A 17,063-nucleotide genomic window follows, 5' to 3' on the forward strand; every position below is an offset into this window, starting at 1 on the left:
AGATGTATCTCTTGCACTTTGATCTTACCCTTTCTTCCCCCCTTCCTCTCTATCTAAAAATAAATAAGTAGCTCTGGCTGGTGTAGCTCAGTGTATTGAGAACCTGCCTGTCAACCCAAAGTTTGCTGGTTCAGTTCCCAGTCAGGGCACATGCCTGGGTTGCAGGCCAGGTTCCTGGTTAGGGGTGTAGGAGAGGCAACCTGATTGGTCAATGTTTCTCTCCCACATTAATGTTTCTCTCCCTCTCTGTATCCCTCTTTTCCCCTCTCTCTAAAAATAAAGAAATAAAATCTTTCAAAATATTAAATTAATAAATAATATCTTTTAAAAATAAAAGTGATACTCTTTGTAGTAATCTGAACACTGTGTTCACGTACATGGACACATTCATGGTGGCAAGTGGCCTGCATACTTGGAGTATCTTGGCCACTGGGGCTGAAGTGGCCTGGGTGCAGAAAGTTAAGAACCATAACTCTGTATAAAAATTCCTTAAGTAAATCCTAGAACCTATTGCACATTGGCCAGACCAGGATTATATGTGTAACAAGGAAAATACTTCCTTATAGAGACCAATTGTTCCCGCTGTTAGTAATTTATTTCCCCCATTGGTTTAATTATTATATTTTTCCTTCTGTCAGTGAGGCTAACTTGTCACAGTGTCAGTATAAAAGTAAAAACACAGAGTTCTGAAACTGAAGTTACTGCTGACACATAGGTGTGTTTGATTTAAGATCACATTTTTTCCTCTAAATAAATGTTCTGACTAAATTTCTAAGATCTTCAATAATGCTATTCAGAGTACTTTGTGAATGCCAAAGTAGTCATATAATTGCATTTTCTTATTATGAAGACCCAAGGAAAAGAAAACAAACCTGCATTTAATGTAACTAGTAACAGAGTAAAAGCTCTCATGTGAAAATTTTTTCCTGTTTTGTATGGAGGGGCAGAAAACTAAAACAAAACAAACAAAAAAAGAATTGTTAATCTTCATCCACCTGAAATATTTTTGAGCATTATTTGGAATGTTGTTTCAGTAAGCTGTTGAAATGGCATATGATGTCACAAAATTTGAGTAAGATTACAATTTTATGTTGTCTCAGAGAAAGCATGTTACTAGCAGAAGCTTAAAGATAACTGGAAACAAAGATTTCTATCTTACTTTAGGTCTCTTAATTCTCATTATTTTTGGCAACAGTAACTTTTTTAGAGTAATGGAAAGTTATTCAGGGTTCTATTGCTTGGTGTTTAGTAAAGACATTTGGAATCCTTTCCACTTCTACCTCTGTCTTGCTATAGGGTTCAAGAGCCAGCCACTTAAGTCTCTTAGGGCTTCAATATTTTGCCATTTGAAAAAGAGTATTAAAATGCTTGTTTTCATTCTCCCTGTGAAACCCATGGGATCTTATTAATTCATTCAGAAAAGCTGCATTTAGGCTTGGTCAGGCCTGCATCTGAATATTGACTTTTCCACTTAAAATTTGTCTTGATAAAACCACTAATCTCAGTATAATATGCCTTCATTAAATGATGCTTTCCTTTCTTAAAAAATACCATGTTAAAGGGGACATTTGGGAGTTTTCAAGACATGAGAATTCTTAATTCACAAACAGTAATGGAGCATTGATAGAGCTGGTTTTTGTTTTTGAAGATATGGAAAGAATGGGGATAAAAGTATTTGTATGGCTTAACATTTTTAAAGCTCTCACAGATTTAAGATCCTTTTATTTATGAAAAGAAAAAATTATCACATTTGATGTATTTAGAGATATAAAGTCCTTAAAAAGTTTTAAAAATCTATTTTCTACTTTTTAAAGTATGTTTGGTAGAAAAGCATGTATCTTCTGTTCATCTAAAAGTTTTTCAGAGTTGTTTTTTTCCTGAAGATTTCATATCTGATGTTATGGGGAATCTCCTGTCAGTAGTTTACATTTAAGCTCTGAAAAGCAATTTGTTTTTTAAATAAAACAAACCAGTTATAGTGATGTGCATTGTTCCCCCTTTTTTGAAGAGTATATGAGGGTTCATCAGTTACCCCAAACTTCTAGCTCTAGTTTGGAAGGCTAAGAAGATATGAAATTACTTAAGGTGGGGTTAATGTTTTATGTCAGGGGCCATATATTCAAAACTTTACGAATATATGAGGAACAGCGGAAGAAAACTTCTGAAAGAAGAGTGTGCTAGTGAGTTTGCATTACAACCCACATCATTGTTTTGAAAATGCTTCCTTAGCTAACAGTACTTTTTCTTATTTCCTCCTTTAGAAGCTTGAATTGTTACAAGATTATAGTGTAAATAAAGTTTATTGTCTTGCTTCAGATACCCAAAAGACTGTGATCCACTGAAAAGAAATGTTAGATAGTTAAAATTCAAATATTATCTTCTTTTTATTACTGTTATCCCCCTGTCCCCAACAAGGTACAATTGAAAGCACAAGAGCTCAGGATTCTAGTTGAATTATAGTGATCAGTGAGGTCACAAGTTCTGTAATAAGATGAGGTAGCAGTGTGTGAAGTACCACAGTGGTTAAGAGCATAGGCTTTGTTGTCATTGAAGTGGATCTAGATTCCAACACTAGCTTTAGTGAGAACTTGAGCAAGTTCTCATCTGTAAAATCAGGATTATAATATCTCATAAAGTTGATGTGGAGATTAAAGGAGATAAAGTACAATAGTTAAAGTGTAATTACATTACACCATAGTAAATGCTCGATTACTGGTAAATCCTTTCTATAAGCTTCATGTGTAATAAATCACTCAATTTTCTGTGATGAAGGCTTTTGGCAAAAGAAGAAATAATAGTTTATAATATCCTAATAATTCACACTCTTGACATAAGTTACCATGAATGCCTTGGGAGTAAGGAAATATTGACTACCAGAGAGTAAAAAAAGATACTGCTGTTTAAGAAAATATACAAAGGAATAAAGATAGTGTATCAGGAGCAGTGCTACCCAATCATTCATTTTTGTAGTAGACTCTGGTGCTTTTGATTTCTTGGCATTAATAAGCTCTCCTATAAACTTATTACAGGCTCTATTCTTGTCAAGGTTGCACCTTCTCTTCAAGCTCATTTACAGTTATCAGGAAAAGAAGTTGATGTGAACTCAGAAGTCCATGTTCAAGAGATGGCTGAAGCTCATAAAGATGGTGGTGTAATAATTACTGGTAAGGAGGTTACATTTTGCTATTTAAGATGAATAGTCATTATCCATACAAAATTAGAAATATGGTATGCTTAATTGCAGTTTTATTCTTTTTGTTCTTTTCCATTATCATATTTTGGTGTTTGGCACTTTCTTCATCCAACTGCTTATCACTAACACAATGCAGACATTTTGTTTTAAATACTCTTTAGTCATATCATTGGATACAATTGATTTAAAACATTTTCTTATCTTGAAGAGATATCATAGCAGCACTATTCACTATAGCCAAGAGGCAGAAGCAACCCATATGTCTATTGATGGATGAATAGGTAAATGTGGTATATACTACATACAGTGGAGTGTTTTTCATCATTGGAAAGGAAGAAAGGCCTGTTGCATGTTACAATGTGAATGAACCTTGAGGACATTATGCTAAGTGAATTCAGCCAGTCATGAAAAGATAAAATGTACGATTCCACTTATGTGAGATACCTAAAGTAGTCAGATTCAAAACAACAGAAAGAAGGAGGAGAGGAAAATGAGGAGTATATACCCATATACAGTGTGTATAGAGTTTCAGTTTTACAAGATAAAAAAGTTCTGGAGATCTGTTGCACACAGTGTAAATATCCTTACCACTACTAACCTGGAAACTTAAAAATGGTTAAGATGATAAATTTTATTAGTGTGTTTTTTTACCCCAATTTAAAATTTTAAAAATCATTAAAAATTGTTTTTTTCTGACACAAATGCTTTCTAATTCTTGGACTTAAAAATCAACTAAATACATACAGTGCAAGATTTAAAGTTAACTTTGTATGATTAGAATAAATAGGAATTTGGTATTATGCACATTGAGAACTTGCTCTCTTAGTATAGTAGAATTTCAACCTTAGAAATGTGAATAGCTTTGTACATTTTTCCTAATTACCTCTGGCTGTATTGATCATTGATACTACTTTTTTTTTTAAAGATTTTATTTATTTATTTTTAGAGAGGGAAGGGAGGGAGATAGAGAGAGAGAACATCAATGTGCAGTTGCTGGGGGTCATGGCCTACAACCCAGGCATGTACCCTGACTGGGAATCGAACCTGCGACACTTTGGTTTGCAGCCCGCGCTCAATCCACTGAGCTATGCCAGCCAGGGCTTGATACTACTTTTAAAAATATTTATTGAATAGATAATATACATACATACTAAAAATAATTAATGCTGGTGAGGTTTTCCTTTAAATTTTACCAGCACCAAGAAGGACACTGAAATTAAAGTGTGTACATGCATGTATACTATAGCATTATCCATGGACTAATGTCTAGAAAAAGAAAGTATGTGTGGTGGCGGTGGTGGCGGTGGTGGTGGTGGAGGTGGTGGCAGTGGCTGTGGGGTATCTTCATGAGACCAAACTTCAGTTTTAAATATTCATTTTATATGTTAAGAAAGCAATCTGTTAAAAATCATAGAATATTAATAAAAAGCATAATAGTAATAAAAATAACACCTCTATGCTCTCAGTACTAAATGGGCAACGCTTATGTGATAAAAATTAAAGTGTATTAAATTTGGTAAGACTCAACTTCCTGTGATCTGATCTCTTGAGTTTGATAAGGATCCAACAGAATTACCTTCTTTTGGCCCCAGTAATCTAAAGATAATACATATTTGTTTAATAATGCTCCAAATAATAGTGTAATTAAATTATTTTACATATCTTAAGAATGTTTGAATTATAAATTAAAGTTATTTTGTAATTTTTCATTCTGTTACTCATAAAATCATATGCCTTTCTGAAATTTAGATTTTGTTTTAATTCAGTTTTGAAACTCCGTTCTGATCACTTAAGCCATTGAAACAATGACCTCATTAAATCATTTAAGAACACTTACTAGTTCTATCATTGGATAAAATTGGTATCTGCAAAATGATCTCTTTATTAACTTCTAGCCCATTTCTACTCTACCAAACCATTACCACCTCAAAATTAATATATTTAAAAACAAACAATATCTTTCCATAGTCTAGCTCTTCCTCCTACTGTCTTCTATAGTTTCCATCATTTGGTCAGTCAGTCACTCAACAAGCATTTATTGACTCACACTATGAGAAACTCAGAATGCAATGATCATAGAGTATGGTCCATCTGCCATCTGAGGAGCTTACATTCTAGTGAGGCGAGACAAACCAACCAGTGAATACAATAAAGTTGAAAAATGTTATAACAAAGTCTTTTACATGCTACTGTGAGAGCATGTTGGTGACACATCTAAATTAGACTAGCTCTGTGAGTCTGAGGAAGTGAGAGAAGTCTAATATAGCTAGAGAGAAAAATGTTATAACAAAGTCTTTTACATGCTACTGTGAGAGCATGTTGGTGACACATCTAAATTAGACTAGCTCTGTGAGTCTGAGGAAGTGAGAGAAGTCTAATATAGCTAGAGAATAGAGAGTAAGGGGGAAAGTGACATAAAAGGGGACTAGAGAGTTTGGGATACAGTCAGATCACATAGGACTGTTTTGGATTTCATACTAAGTACATTGCAAAGCCACTGAAAGGTTTTAATCTGGGCTTCACATAGACAGATCTGTATATTAGAAAGATCACTGAATGTTGAGTGGGGCAAGATTAGAAAAGACAATAGTGGGAAAAGAAAATTTTAAATAGCAGCAGGGTACTATAGTAAATACGGGAGAAAGTTTAGTGACCTGGACTCCACGGTGGTCTAGGTTGAATTCAACATAAAAAATAAGCCTTCAACAAATACCTTTAATTCTTTTTCTAAATATTTTATTTATTTTATTTTTAGGGAGAGGAAAAGAGAAAGAAAGAGGGAGAAAAACATTGATGTGCAAAAGAAACATCAATCAGTTGCCTCTCACACACCCCTCACAGGGCATCTGGCCCACAACCCAGGCATCTGTCCTGACTGGGAATTGAACTGGCAACATTTCGGTTTTGGGGATGATGTCCAACCCACAGAGCCACACCAGTCAGGGCTCCTTCAACAAATTTTGACAGATGAAATAAATAAGTGGGTGCTATGGGGAAGATACATGCTTAACTCAGTTATTATGAAGCTTCACAGCCTAACTTGTTCTTTTGGGGAGTTATTTGTTATTATGTCTAATATTCTAGACTCTACTTCCTAAACCAGGAAGTCACAAATTGCAGAATGAATTTCATTTCCTGTTCATACTGCAAGATTCTAGCTCCTGATCAGAATTCTTTTGTAGAGCAGCAAATGATATCCTATGAAGTTGGCCCCAGGTAGTTTGTCAGTGATGTTAGATAAAATCCATTAGAGTGATAAGGACCTCAAATAAAGACAAAGCAATTTTGGACTTCTGGTCAAGATGGCAGTATAGGTAAATGTGGCTTGCCTCCTCACACAACCACATCAATTTACGGAAACTTACAGAGAAGAACTAAGCTATAGAACAACCATCATTCAGAGCTGTCAGAAATTAAGCTGAAGGGAATTCCTACAACTATGGAATTAAAGAAAAAAATACATCCAGACTGGTAGGAGGGGTGGAGACATGGAATGGGCTGGCCCCACACCCATGTGTAGTGGGTGAAAATCAGGAGAATATCTGAGGAACAAGGAGTCTTAGCCCCACTCCAGGCTCCCCAGCCCAGGACTCCAGTGCCAGGAAGAGCAGTCTTCATAACTTCAGGCTGTGAAAACCAGGGATTGAGAATGTGCAAGACAGAAACTTCTGGAATCCCAGGCAGTTCTTCTTAAAGGGCCTGCACACAGACTTATGTGGACTCATTCCCTCTGAGCTCCAGCACGGGGACAGCAGATTGAAAGGCATCAGAGACATACAGAGAAGAACTGAATTGTCCAGCATGAGGTTGAGAGGTGGAGGGCAGCTTTCTTCCAGACAGAAGTGCTGGCAGAGGCCATTGTGTATTCCTTTTTGGAGCCCTCACACCACAGAGCTGGCCTGCAGGGTTCATATCTGAGACTCACATCTACATGACTCACTGCCTGACCCACTCAATGGGAAATGTTGGGTGTCAATTATAGGCAGCTGAGCTCAGCTCATCTAGGTCTTTCTTACAGAGCCTATGAAGCATAGCAATGGAAATACCCTCTCTGCTAAGAGGTCTGGATTGTATCTGTAGCATAACTTCTGCATGATTTCTGCAAGAAGCCATTCCGTAAAATTTAGTCCCAAGGGCTCAGGCTTCCCACAGGATTTGATGTTTCAGTTCTGTCATTTTATTTGATTTCCTGCTAAATGGTTTTTCTTGCTGTTGCTGTCACTGATAAACTAAAGTTTATGTGGTGTGATTCTGAATGTAATTTACAAGTATTAAGAGCTATCCTGAGGTCAAAAGAAAGCCTGGGATTCTTTCAGGCTGAAAAAATGTGCTTGTGTGTATTCTTTTGGGTGCACTCTCCAATTCTTATGAGATCCTTGGTTCTAACTTTTGTCTAGTCTTATATGGCAAATTCAACAGATGGAAAAAGGAAAAAGTTGACTTCTCTATTAGGTTTTAGATTTTGTTCATCAATCTAAGTGTGAAACATCACTGTGGAATATAAAGCCATTCTCTAAGCCTCAAAATACATTTGGTCCAAAGTCCTTTTCTCTTAAAACTACCCAATTTAGGTGTTTAGAAAGTATTAGAGATAAAGTATATGGCTAACCGAATGGTTGTTGTTTATCATGGTCATAGTAGGGAAGGTGGTGCTACTGGTTTTACTTTATTTTAGTCAAACTGGATATGTGAAGCATTTATTGGGGATCATAATAAACCAAAATGGACAAGAGTTCTCATTCAGCTTGTTTTTAACTTGGAGAGTGATAAATTTATGGCATTGTGATTTATGGATAAATTTATGGCATTGTGATTTATGGAAAACTGGTTCATTGGCTAGAAAAGACGTTGAAATGTGACTAATCCCACAGGATAGCACTTTTAAGATCTAAAGACACTGTTTTCTCTCCCAAAAGGACAAAAGTCTATAGTCTTTGATATGACTCAGAAATACAGGGATTTTTGTTTGTTTGGGGTTTTTGTGTTTTGTTTTGTTTTTTAACATTGAAGTTTTGGTTTCTCCAAGCTTATAGCACATGGATTTGTCAGTCATACAGATGTACTTCAGGATGACTTAGAAGAAATTTAGTAACAGAATGAAGAACGCTATAGAGTCATGGCTGTTTAAAAATACTTCAACAGGGATTTAATGTAGGAATTGCCATCAGTCATTTATGCTTTTATAGTGTTTTTGTTTCCCCATCGTTTGGGAAAGTGTAAGATTCTGGGAGTATCATAGATCATTAAACATCAATTTTGTTAATGTTTACCAAAAAAAAAAAGGTTTTGTTTCTACTCATCTACAAACATTATATGTAAGGCCAGATAGTAAATATGTTAGACTTTAAAGGCTCCATAAGGTTTCTGTTGCATATTTTTTTTGTTTTTGTTTATACTGTTTAAAAAAGTAAAGCCATTCTTATCTCCTAGAACATAAAAACAGCCGTCAGACTAAATTTAGCTATAGCTGGCTGACAGCTAGACTAGAAACCAAGGTGTAGGCTCCAATCATAGAGGATTTGAATTCTGTTTGTAATGCCTGGGTTTTTTTTTCTTTGTTTTTGGTTTTGTATTTATTCTGATCATTCAAGAAACACTGAAGTACAGCCAAATCATACCCTGAATGAACTCTTCCCAGTAGTGAACTAAAAATGATTTATGCACATAAAAGTGTGTAATCGTGTAAGATTTAAAACACAACACAACCACAGAAGATATACGACAAATAAAAACACAAAAACATGTTCAGTATCACTAGCCATTAGTGAAGTGCAAATTAACACCAGAAGAGGATACTGTCTACCTAGTAGAAAGGCTAAAATGAAAAATACTAATTATACCAAATGCTGGCAAGGATGTGAAGAGATTGGACCTCCTCTGCATTGTCACTGGGAAGGTAAAATGATACAGCTACCCTAGCATTCAGTCTGACAGTTTGTTAAAGTATAGGTTATAAACTACCTAAATTTTAAAATTTAAGTTTAAAATTAAACTACCATGTGCCCCAGCAGTTAAAGTCCTAGCCATTTATCTTGGCAAAAAATGACACTTCATATTCACATATAAACCTTTACACAGCCCTGGCTGGTATGGTTCAATTGGTTGGGGCATTATTCTGTAAACTGAAAGGTTGCAGGTTCAATTCCCAGTCAGGGCCTATGCCTGGGTTTGTCCCTGGTCAGGGTGTGTATGACAAGCAACCAATCTATATTTCTCTCCCTTTCTTTCTCCTGCCCTTCCCCTCTCTCTAAAATCAATAAGCATGTCCTCAGGTGAGGATTAAAAATTTTTTTAAAACTCTACACAAATATTCATAGCTTTATTTGTAATACCCCAAACTGAAAATGACTGAAATATCCTTCAGTCATAGAACTATCCTTCTACCTATAAATGGTTACACAAACTGTGGTATGTTCTTACACTGGAATACTATTCAATAATAAAAAGGAACAATCTTTTAATACATACAATTTGGATGAAACTTAAGGGAATGATGCTGAGTAAAAAGTCAGTCTCAAAATGTTGCATACTGTATGATTCCATTTACATAAATTCTTGAAATGATAAAATTATAGAAATGGAGAACAGATAAGTAGTTGCCAAAGGTTAGGGAAGAAGGAGGATAGACTATAAAGAGATATCATAAGGGACTCTTTTGTAGTGATAGTATCTTGATTATAATGATGGTTATATGAATCTATACATGTGTTAAAATGTCATAAAAGTATATTCAAAACATACAAAAAAGTGAGTATGCAAAATGATGAAATATGACTAAGGTTAGTAGTCTAAATAATTATACTTTGCCAACTAATTACCTGGTTTTGAATATGTACTATAGTTATATAAGATGTCACCATTGGGCAAACTGGGTAATAGGTACACAGGACTTCTTTATAGTATTTTTGCAGCTTCTTTTTTTAAAATATATTTTATTGATTATGTTATTACAGTTGTCCCATTTCCCCCCCACCCCTTATTCCCCTCTGCCCTGCACTCCATAACTGTATTCCCCTCCACCCTCATTTCATCTTCATGGGCCATACATATAAGTTCCTTGGCTTCTCCATTTCCTATATGATTCTTAATCTCCCCCTGTCTATTTTGTACCTACCATTTATACTTCTTACTTCCTGTACCTTTTCCCCCAATCTTCCCCTCCCTGCTGATAACCCTCCAAGTGATCTCCATTTCTGTGATTCTGTTCCTGTTCTAGTTGTTTGGTTAGTTTGTTTTAATTTTTGTTTTTAGGATTTAGTTGTTGATAGTTGTGAGTTTGTTATTTTACTGTTCATATCTTTTTAAAGATTCTTATTCATTTATTTTTGGAGACAGGGGAAGGGAGAAAGACAGGGAGAGAAACATCAATGTATGGTTGCCTCTCACATGCCCCCAACCGGGGATCTGGCCCGAAACCCAGGCATGTGCTCTGACTGGGAATTGAACCGGTGATCCCTTGGTCCACAGGCCAGCACTCAAGCTGTTGAGCCACACCAGCCAGGGCACTGTTCATATTTTTTATCTTCTTTTCTTTAAATAAGTCTCTTTAACGTTTCATATAATAAGGGCTTGGTGATGATAACTCCTTTAACTTGATCTTATCTGGAAAGCACTTTATCCACCCTTCCATTCTAAATGTTAGCTTTGCTGGATAGAGTGATTGTAGATGTAGGTCCTTGCCCTTCATGACTTGGAATACTTCTTTCCAGCCCCTTCTTGCCTATAAGGTCTCTTTTGAGAAATCAGCTGACAGTCTGATGGGAACTCCTTTGTATGTAAGTGTCTCCTTTTCTCTTGCTGCTTCTAGGATTCTCTCCTTCATTTTAATCTTGGCTAATGTAATTATGATGTGCCTTAGTGTGTGCTCCCGTGGGTCCAACTCCTTTGGGACTCTCTGAGCTTCCTGGACTTCCTGAAAGTCTAGTTCCTTTGCCTGATTGGGGAAGTTCTTCATTTGTTCAAATAGGTTTTCAATTTCTTGCTATTCCTCTTCTCCTTCTGGCACCCCTATGATTTGGATGTTGGAGCATTTAAAGTTGTCCTGAAGGTTCCTGAGCCTCTCCTCGTTTTTTTTGAATTCTTGTTTCTTCATTCTGTTCCGGTTGAACGTTTCTTTCTTCTACTCCAAATGGTTGATTTGAGTCCTAGTTTCCTTCCCATCGCTGTTGGTTCTTTGTACATTTTCCTTTATTTCACTTAGCATAGCCTTCACTTTTTCCTCTATTTTGCAACCACACTCAACCATTTCTGTGAGCATCCTGATTACCAGTGTTTTGAAATTTGCATCTGATAGGTTGGCTATCTCTTCACCACTTAGTTCTGTTTATGGAGTTTTGATCTGTTCTTTCATTTGGGCCAAATTTCTTTGTCTCAGCACACTTGTTATATTGTAAGGGGCAGAGCCTTAGGTATTGCCAGGGCAATACCCACATCATTGCATTGTGGTGCTGTATGTGGGGGAGGGGTCCAAGAGGGAACAATGCTGCTTGCTTGACTCTTGGCTAGCTTTCAGTCACTTTCCCTGCTACCCACAAGCAAATTGGTTCCTTCTGGTGCTGATTCCTGGGTGGGAAGGTTTGTGTAATTTCTTGGACACTGTGGATCTCCAACAAAACTCTCCTGTGAGCCTGGGAGTTTCTCCCGCTGGCACAACCCCCACAGGTTTTTCAGTCAGAGGTTTTGCGGTTTTATTTCCCTGCACTGGAACCCTGGGTTTCATGGTCTGTCTTCCCAGTTGTTCCCCCCAGTTTATCCTCACACAAATGTGGGACCATCCACCATAGTCCTTCAGCTGCTGCCTTGCTGCAAGTCTTCCAGACCCCAGCTGCCAGGTCCACCTCTCCTACTGGTCTGGATAAATGCTTCTTCTTTAACTCCTTGGTTGTTGGACTTCCATACAGTTCTATTTTCTGGAAGTTCTGTTTTTTTGTTTTTAAATTTGTTGTTATCCTTTTGGTTGTGCAAGGAGGCACTGCATATCTGCCTATGTCTCCATCTTGGCCAGAAGTCTTATTTTTTGCAACTTCTTGTGAGTCCTTAATTATTTCAAAATAAGTTAGAGAAAGAAAGTGACAGCATGATGGAGGGAAATGGAAAGAGGGGGAAAAGGAAAGAAACAATGAAGACTACTAGATAAGGAGTAAAAAGGACTAATTTACCCTTCTATCTAAAACACCACCACCAAAGTTTTTTAAACAGACAAAATACATGAAAAACAGTTTCCAAGACAATAGGCAATAGGTAATGAAAGTGATCACTGAGAGATGGGAAACAAAATAATCCCCCGCTAACTAACAGCCTCAAGAGTCTCCAGGCTGTAGTAAGGACAGAAAGAGAGGGATCTAATGTAGAAACCAGCATACTCCCTGAATGGAGGAGACTGTGGTGAGAATCCACAGAGACCAAGACAGCTAGAGTTCATAGGACAAAATGCCAGAGGGAATAGAATGTGGTGCTCACACAGATCCAGGAATAGTGTCTGTGCTGTTTGCCAGAGTGAAAAAAAATTGTAATTCATGGAGTATTGGGTAAGGGACTTAGTAGTTGGACACAATCAGCTCTAGATGGAGCACTCCTCCAGAACTGCCTAACAAATTATAAAAGCAAGAGATGAAAGGCTTAAACTTTTCCAAGTAACTGAAATGCATCCCTGAACCAAGCTAAAGATTTACAGGAATGCAAAAATATTCAGCTCCCAGCAAAATGAAATTCACAATGTCTGGCATCCAATCAAAGATTATCAGACATACAGAGGCAAGAAAACATGACCCACAGTGAAGAAAGTGTCAATTGAAACCACCCAGAACAGACACAGACACTAGTATTAGAGTAGGAAAGTAAAAGTTTCTATAATTGTATTTTGTATATGTTGGAATAAAGTTAAGGCATGTAAAATATAAAAAAAGATCAAAATTGAATTTCTAGAAGTAGAAATGAAAACTCTAGTACCTGAAATGAAAAGTTCAGTGGATGGGATTTGACATAGAATATTTGAGAAAGATAAACTCTCTCCAAGAATATTTCTTGAGAAAAACTGATTAATTGTATATGTGCTGAAAACCTAGAGTGTGATCATCTTTGTTATTCCAGTTAATTGAGAGAAAATACAATGATAGACACTCTTAAAACTAGCTCAGAAGTATTTTCTTGTCAGTAAAATTTGTTGTCAAGGTATCTTGGCTTGCACTTTTGTCAAGGCTGTGAACAGAGAATGTTGACATTAAAATATTGGTTATGGTTATGGAATTGTGTATGGCATTAGAGTTTTTGTTTGTGAAATATGTGTATTAAAATAAGATTTCAGAATAATTATATTCATGTTGTTTCATAAGTCTGTGATTTATTTTCCTACCCAGCTGCTAAGGTTTTTGAGGGTATTAGCATATGTTTTTACATGTTTTGAATTCTCCCTAAAATACTGAGCATGGTGCTTCCCATAGTGAATGGTCAGTAGAGTTCATAATGTAAAAGAGGGAATCCTCCAACTATAATGATGCACTGAAGTGCATCTGCTGCACCAGAATCATCCCTCTGGACCAAATGTAAATAAAAACAAAGTCTGTTATAGGGTAAGGGGTTGAGGATACAGAGAGAAGCTCATCTCAAACTTTGCAGTCCTACTTTTTTAGTTATATTTTATTGATTATGCTATTACAGTTTTCCCAATTTTTCCCCCTTTATCTCCCCTCTGCCCTGCACCCCACAACCCTCCAGCATTCCCCCCCTGGTTCATGCCCCAGGTTGTATATATAAGTTCTTTGAATTCTCCGTTTCTTATACCATTCTTAAGCTCTCCCCATCTATTTTATGCCTACCAATTATGCTTCTTATTCCCTGTACCTTTCCTCCCCTATTCTTCCCCTCCCCTTCGCCACTGAAAACTCTCCATGTGATGTCCATTTCTCTGATTCTGTTCATGTTCTAGTTGTTTGCTTATTTTTGTTTTCATTGGTTTTCTTTTTTTTAGGTTCAGTTGTTGACGTGAGCTTGTTGTTATTTTAGTGCTCATAGTTTTTGATCTTCAATTTCTTAGATGAGTCCCTTTAACATTTCATATACTAAGGGCTTGGTGATGATGAACTCCTTTAATCTGACCTTATCTGGGAAACACTTTATCTGCCCTTGTAATCTAAATAAAAGCTTTGCTGGATAGAGTATTCTTGAATGCAGGTCCTTGCCTTTCATGACTCATTTGTGTACTTGAATTCAACAAAGAAAATTTATATGATGAATTGAGATGGTATATTCACAACTCTCAGTTCAGACTGACTGAGTTCTTAAGTACAGAATTAAGCAACAGAGCATCAGAGATGTGTAACAAGAAGGCACAGGAGGGGAAGATTACAGAGGGGCACCAGGAAACTTGTAGGTATGATGAACATGTTCATTATCTTGATTGAAGACATGGTTTCACAGATTTTTTTACATATGCCAAAACTTACTACATTGCATACTTTAAATACTTTATTTATTTATTTATTTATTTTTAAAAGGAGTCCTTTTCCTTTTCTTTTTTTTAATTTATTTTTAGAGAGAGAAGGGAGGGAGGGAAGGAGGGAGAGGGAGAGAGAGAGACAGAGAGAGAGAGAGAAACATCAATGTGCGGTTGCTGGGGGTTATGGCCTGCAACCCAGGAATGTACCCTGGCTGGGAATCGAACCTGGGACACTTTGGTTCCCAGCCTGCGCTCAATCCACTGAGCTACGCCAGCCAGGGCTGCATACTTTAAATATTTTAAATGTTTATTTTGTCAATTGTGCTTAAATAAAGCTCTTTTTAAAACCTGTATGCAAAGAAATACAAGACCTGTATACAAGAGGGAAGATTAGCTTCCCTTTTAAAGTTCTGAGAAGATGAAAGGAAGGAACAAGCCCAGGTAACTTCTTTGTAACTCCTTCCCAATTATATCTTTACCAAAATTTTGTGCTGTTCCAAAGTGTTTTCAGTTTTAGAGGTGTATTATTAGGATCTATGTAGTCAAATATTGCTATTGTCACTCAAGATATAACTTTATGCTTTTTGTGTTTCAGGGCTCATGAATCAAGGAAACAAACCTGAAAAATGGATTAAGGCTGATGCCCCAAAAGGCACTGTACGTTTTAGAAGTCAAAGCTGGTTTCAGTCCCTGAAACTGCAGGACTAAGGATGGTTTGAGTTGTAATTTATAATTTTAACAATGAATAGTAGATCCATGACTACAAAAATGCAAATACTAGTTTAATGTAACTGTTGACAATGACAAATTATAACAAATCATCGAAGTAGATGAGCACTGGTGAACTGTCTTGTGGGGTGGGGGGATTCAAAATTTGTACTAGCTATTGTATTAGTTTTATTATTCTGTAACAAATTACCACAAACTTAATGACTTAAAGTAGTACCCATGTATCAGTTCACAGGTCTGTAGGTCAAGAGTACATCTAGATTTTCTGTTCAGAAGATACAAAAAGACAGTGATTAACTCCATTTAAGAGATGAGTCACAGAGGAAATAGAAGTGTTTTTGTCTCTTGTTAAGTATCTGGAACTCACAATAAAGCCTTGTTTCCTTTAAAAATGTACGTTTATGTCCTTTATAATAATGCTTCACAAATCCTTAAAGTCATTTGCCCTGGCTCAGACACTTACTCTGCCTTATAAGGCCATCTCTGCTTTCTTTTCTAAAGAGAAACTTCTAAATCCCTTGTCAAAAACATCACATCTCTCCTGGTTGTTTTATATAAATGTAACCATGGGTTTGATCATCTCAAAACTATTGGTTTAAAGTAAATTTACGTGGAAAATTTATATAGTAGCAGTACTTAATTTGGCTTTTTTTTTTTTTTAAGATTTTATTTATTTTTTTAGAGAGGGAAGGGAGGGAGAAAGAGAGAGAGAGAAACATCAATGTGCGGTTGCTGGGGGTCATGGCCTGCAACCCAGGCATGTACCCTGACTGGGAATCAAACCTACAACACTTTGGTTCGCAGCACGCATTCAATCCACTGAGCTATGCCAGCCAAAGCTTAATTTGGCTTTTTAAAAATCATGATTATTAGCCCTGGCTGGGTTGCTAAGTTGGTTGGAGCGTTGTGTTGTGTACCAAAAAGGTTGTTAGTTTGATTCCTGGTCAGGGCACATACTTAGGTTTCGGGTTCGATCCCCAGTTGGGGAGTGCATGGGAGGCAATTGATTGATGTTTCTCTCTCATGTGGAAATCCCTCTCTCTCTTTTGCCACCCCCTGCTTCTCCCCCTTCTTCTCTCTCTCTTAAAAAAAATAAATATATCCTTGGGTGAGGATTTTTTTTAAATAATAAAATAAAATAAAACAAAATAAAATAATAAAATAAAATCATGATTAGACAGAAGAACTAATGATGTATTTAAAAACGTTTGTAGTTGGAATAACAATCAGATGATTTGCTGCTGTTTACACCATCAAGATCCAGCTAATAAAAATACTTGCATCAAATGAAGTTGCCCAGTTCTTGATTTTTTGTTCCTCCTGCATTAGTTGAAGATCATACTATTTCCTCTTCACTGTTGTATGTCGACTCTTTCACTGTCGCCTCTGTATCTGTAAGTGGTGTTGTATCCTGTTGCTCTCTTAGGGGCTTGCCTTCAGAATCATAGCCAAACCAAAGTGGAGGATCATTAGGGCTATATTCCTGCTGCTGAACTATAGATGACATTTTCTCAGCTGCCTCCCTGTAGTAACAGTGATTAGCATTAGCTACATGCAGAAGTAATCACTAGTGCAGAATTCTAATTTTCAAACTAGACCAAATTGGGAGTCAAAGAACTCACTGGTAGGAGTTGATTTCACTTTTCACAGCTTTCTTGCCTTGCTGAGGATGAGGGTGTTGGTAATTGTGCTAATAATTAGGATCCC

At 36.6% G+C, this 17,063-nt stretch overlaps 2 protein-coding genes across 4 annotated transcripts in view; one reads left to right on the forward strand and one right to left on the reverse strand.

Annotated features, from left to right (window-relative positions):
* Positions 1-16,006, forward strand: part of FAM185A (family with sequence similarity 185 member A) — a 64,756-nt gene extending 48,750 nt beyond the window's left edge. For all 3 annotated transcript variants that reach the window (XM_036010724.1, XM_036010723.1, XM_028526009.2), the window contains 2 exons: positions 3,030-3,164; positions 15,223-16,006. In XM_036010724.1, the coding sequence (XP_035866617.1) occupies positions 3,030-3,164; positions 15,223-15,335 (248 nt within the window). In that variant the 3' untranslated portion in view covers positions 15,336-16,006. The remainder of the gene's footprint in view (positions 1-3,029; positions 3,165-15,222) is intronic.
* A 500-nt stretch (positions 16,007-16,506) lies between these two features.
* The window catches only part of FBXL13 (F-box and leucine rich repeat protein 13), a 268,523-nt gene continuing 267,966 nt past the window's right edge, over positions 16,507-17,063 (reverse strand). The window contains exon 21 of the mRNA XM_028526008.2: positions 16,507-16,879. Coding sequence (XP_028381809.2) covers positions 16,693-16,879 — 187 coding nt within the window. The 3' untranslated portion in view covers positions 16,507-16,692. The remainder of the gene's footprint in view (positions 16,880-17,063) is intronic.

This window comes from Phyllostomus discolor, chromosome 10, assembly GCF_004126475.2.
Source record: "Phyllostomus discolor isolate MPI-MPIP mPhyDis1 chromosome 10, mPhyDis1.pri.v3, whole genome shotgun sequence".
Taxonomy (NCBI): domain Eukaryota; kingdom Metazoa; phylum Chordata; class Mammalia; order Chiroptera; family Phyllostomidae; genus Phyllostomus; species Phyllostomus discolor.